The sequence below is a fragment of the Vicia villosa genome, linkage group LG6 (assembly GCF_029867415.1).
Source record: "Vicia villosa cultivar HV-30 ecotype Madison, WI linkage group LG6, Vvil1.0, whole genome shotgun sequence".
Classification (NCBI taxonomy): Eukaryota; Viridiplantae; Streptophyta; class Magnoliopsida; order Fabales; family Fabaceae; genus Vicia; species Vicia villosa.
The window spans coordinates 40,177,609-40,181,690 of NC_081185.1; the positions used below are offsets into that span (position 1 = coordinate 40,177,609).

The 4,082-nt window shown below is 34.5% G+C and overlaps 1 protein-coding gene across 1 annotated transcript; it reads right to left on the reverse strand.

Annotated features, from left to right (window-relative positions):
- Nucleotides 1–1,374: 1,374 nt before the first annotated feature.
- On the reverse strand, nt 1,375–1,929 carry LOC131613566 (uncharacterized). Its single transcript, XM_058885223.1, has 2 exons — nt 1,702–1,929; nt 1,375–1,638 (listed from the first exon to the last, which is right to left on the reverse strand). Exons 1-2 carry the CDS (start codon nt 1,927–1,929, stop codon nt 1,375–1,377), a joined length of 492 nt encoding a protein of 163 aa, XP_058741206.1.
- Between the last annotated feature and the right edge of the window lie 2,153 nt (nt 1,930–4,082).

Here is a 4,082-nt window from a genome sequence, read left to right on the forward strand (position 1 = left end):
GTTTTATCATTACAAATCTAGTTACGCACATGTTCATGGTTAGTAATTATAATTTCATGTGTAATAATTATAATTTCATGTTTAATAATTATAATTTCATGTTTGTCCCTTTAAGTATGTTTGGCTAATTTATTTAGATGCCGGTATGTAAAGTAATCTAACCGTAGGGATCCGAAATAAATTGGCTTAAATAAGTTTTATTAAAAATCACTCATTTCTGGTTTTATGTCTAATTTAATTTCTTAACGTTATAAAACCAACAGAGCGAGAGTTTGAGGTTTTAGAACTAATAAAGGTTAAGATCAACAGAGCGAGAGTTTGAGATCTTTAACTGGATAGTAGACATAGGACATTAGTTTTAAGGATGGCGAAAGCGTATTAAAACTGATTAGAATTTATTTACTTTCAAAAAATGTTTTTAAACCCGACGCGGGATGGCGAGAGCGTACGTTAGGGAATACTAGCATGATCCGAGTCAACAGAGCGAGAGTTTGAGACTAGGAGATTTAAGTAGGTAACGTCTTCATGAAGCGAGCATTTTATTAATTATGATGTTTTCACAAAGCGTTTCTAAATCTGGTGGGATGGCGAGAGCGTACATTATGAGTTAGGATCGTAGTCTGAATCAATAGAGCGAGAGTTTGAGAGCAGGACTTTTAAATAACATAGTTAGTAGGGTTAAATATGTTTTTAGTCCCTGTTGTTTTCTAAAATTTTAAAAACTGTTTAATTACCCTTTAATTTTTAAATTTTTTAATAATTTTTTTATATATGTTTAGAATACTGTAAAATATTTATTTACCAAGTTTTAGAATTTTTTAAAACGAGAAGAATTAAATATGAATTTTTCAAATTTCAAAAAATAATGATAAAAGTAATGAAAATCTCAACTTAGAAATTAAATTTTGAGTTTCCTTTTTTCCTAGGAACTTTTTAAAACATTACGAATATGTCTGCAAAATAATCATTCTAAAATGCACATTGATTTGACAGTAGGGACTGAAACTAGAGGCATAATAATTTTATAAGGACCATTCATTGAAGGAAAATTTTATAGGGACTAAAAATGCAGTGTCGCATATTTATAGGGATTAAAAACGTATTTACCCTAGTTAGTAAAGATTTTTGATTTAATTAGAATCTGGCCAATGGAACTTCGGATCACCTAAGTTAGACGAACTACATACTGATATCCGTTTATTATTATATTCTTAGAATTAAGAGTTTATTTTCATTTCTTTAGAAACAACCCAAATATCATTAGCCTTAGCTTTACATAGTAACTTTAGATAACGGTAGGTCGATTTATAGTTCCTGTGGATTCGATATCTTTTAAAACTACACGTCATGACTGTGCACTTGCAGTTATCCCGACTAATAGACACGTAAATTCGCGATCAGCAATCCATTTTCGAATTTGACACACTTTGAAAACTCAGCAGTCTCCTCGCTGTAGTGAGGATAGAAATTTACCAATTTCACGAACTTGGCAGCATACTCAGTCACTGACATTTCTCCTTGTTTCAGTTCCAGATACTCAATCTCCTTCGTGCCGCGGACATCCTCTGGATAATACTTCACTAGAAATTCCCGGAGAAATACCTCACAGGTGAGTGTCGTACCTTCTCCTTCCAATCTCTAGCGAGTAGAAACCCACCAGTCATCAGCCTTACTTGCCAGCATGTGAGAACCAATACGCACCTTTTGTGCATCTGAATATTCCATAACTCGAAAGATCCTCTCAACTTCCTTGAGCCACTCTTGTGCTCCTTCTGGGGCATGCTTTCCTTTGAACGTAGGTGGATGATTCCTCTGGAAGGTCTCCAACATGCGAGATCCATCATTCCCGCCAGCATTAGGCTGATGCTGCACAGCCTGAGCCAAAGCTTCCAATGCGGTAGCAATAGCAGCGTCATTCCTTCCAGCCATTCTCTTTTTCACCAAAACATACAACAATGATTAGAAGAAAATCCAAAGACAGTACTCGACCATCACTACACTAAAGACTCGATAGCTTGGTCGGACGGACCAACCAGGCTCCGATACCAAAATGTAACACCCTTTTCCCCATCGCTATTTTAATTAATAAAATAAATCAGAGTAATTCAAAATTTCAATACAACACATCAAGAATAGGATGCTACGTCGTTATCAACCTTAAAAACACATATGCTCAGATTCATAAAACATGGATACATAACACACTTCGGATGAACCGACAACATCATTATTATAATCCTTCAAAACATCAACTTCTTTATTATTGCAGCGGAAAATAAAACATAACGATTCAATAACATTTTTACTCATCAAAGTTTCAATGATCATTCAAACAAAAGAGAGTTACACTACTCTCAAAATTATCTACATAAAACAACAATGCAACAATCAAAACAAATAAACGTACATCCCTCCCCGGTGTTACGTATCTCAGCATGACACCGACTCGACACGACGTCTAAACTTTCCTAGTGCTGATCACCTGCACGTTACCCACGTAGAGATAACATTCAAACAGAAGGGGTGAGATATCAACGAAAATTTAATAAAGGGCATAATTATCAGCATATGACAGATACATCAAGTTAGATTCTAAGTTTAACAATCTATAGTCATGCTTCATAATTGATTACAAACACATTCACAACATCATCATCATTCATCATAAAACACACATCGGTTATATAATATTGTTTCATCATCACATCATCAAACAAATCTGTAATACGGTGAACTGACTTTTTTGAAATGTCGCGGTTAAGCAAGAGTCACCACCGACTTTTATTTTATCCAATTGGAAAGGCAAAAAGAACAGGAAAGACCTTTTTAAGAGATTGATTTCGGGGGGTAGGTTATACAAAGGGAAGGTTTAAAGCACCCTTTGTATCCATGGTTATCCATGGGCTCTTAATTGCTTAGCTCACTTGTTTGTTTGAAATCGTTTGAAAAAGAAGATGTTTTGAATGAGGATTTAGCTTGTAAATAAGCGTGGTCTTTTTTAATTGATTTGAAAAGAGGTTATGAAGTGTTGAGCAAGCAATTAAGAACTGCCTGCCCTAATTTTGTCTTTCATGTTCTTTAGGTCTTTCGGGCGAAAGCGTCTATCCATACCATGAGAGGGCAGGAAGTCTTTCAATTGGATGTTTAAGGGTCATCGAAATTTATCGTTCGCCATAAGATTATCCATACCATAAATAGGGTAAGAAGTCTTAGGGAAGGATATAATAGTCATTATAGGCAACAGGCGAGAAACCTTAGCAATCGGACAAATCATCATTTATCGAGGCAACACCGAGGGACAAATTTGATGATGAATGAACTGAGGGCAACATTTGCTTTAGGTATCCTCGGAATCGAGGGACTTGACTATTTTCCACCAATAAGGCAACAAGGCAACAAGGCAACAAGGCAACAAGAGAGGGTTACCCTAAAGGTGTGTGTGTGGCACAATCACGTGGTTAAATTCAGATATTTATCTTGTAAATAATGTTAGTTACATTCGATTACTAACCATGCAGTTTAAAATAAAGGCAGAATTAAAAGTTCCTACGCTATTACAATAAACACCTGTGGGCAGAAAAATAAAGGCGGAAAAGAAAGGCAAAAAATAAAACTAAACTATTACAAAAAAACCTTGCAAGCCTATATACATTTTCTAGAAATTTAAATAAATAGTAAAAGCGAAACTCAAAAATAGATGATTAAAGTTAAATGCAAAAAATTAAATAAAGGCAAAAATTAGATAAATAAACAAGTTTTACCCCAAGGCTGGGAATTAGCACAAACATACGACAATCATAGAATATGAGGTGAGAAGAGAATGCGCGTTTGAAGAAATTCAATGTTTGATTAAAAGGGTAAACCTAAATCTTTGGAGGTTAAAAAAACCTAGTGGGTAAAATAAATCTGCAGGCTAAAAACCTAAGCCCAGGTTATTGAACAACACCTACCAGTAATTACTAAGCCTAACTGCACTAAAGTAACAGGGCAAGGGAAAGTCATTTGATTAAATGAACCTAATTAATCTAAATTGTTTAATCTAAATTTAAATTAATTAGCATAAAAATCCTAATTTGATTAAA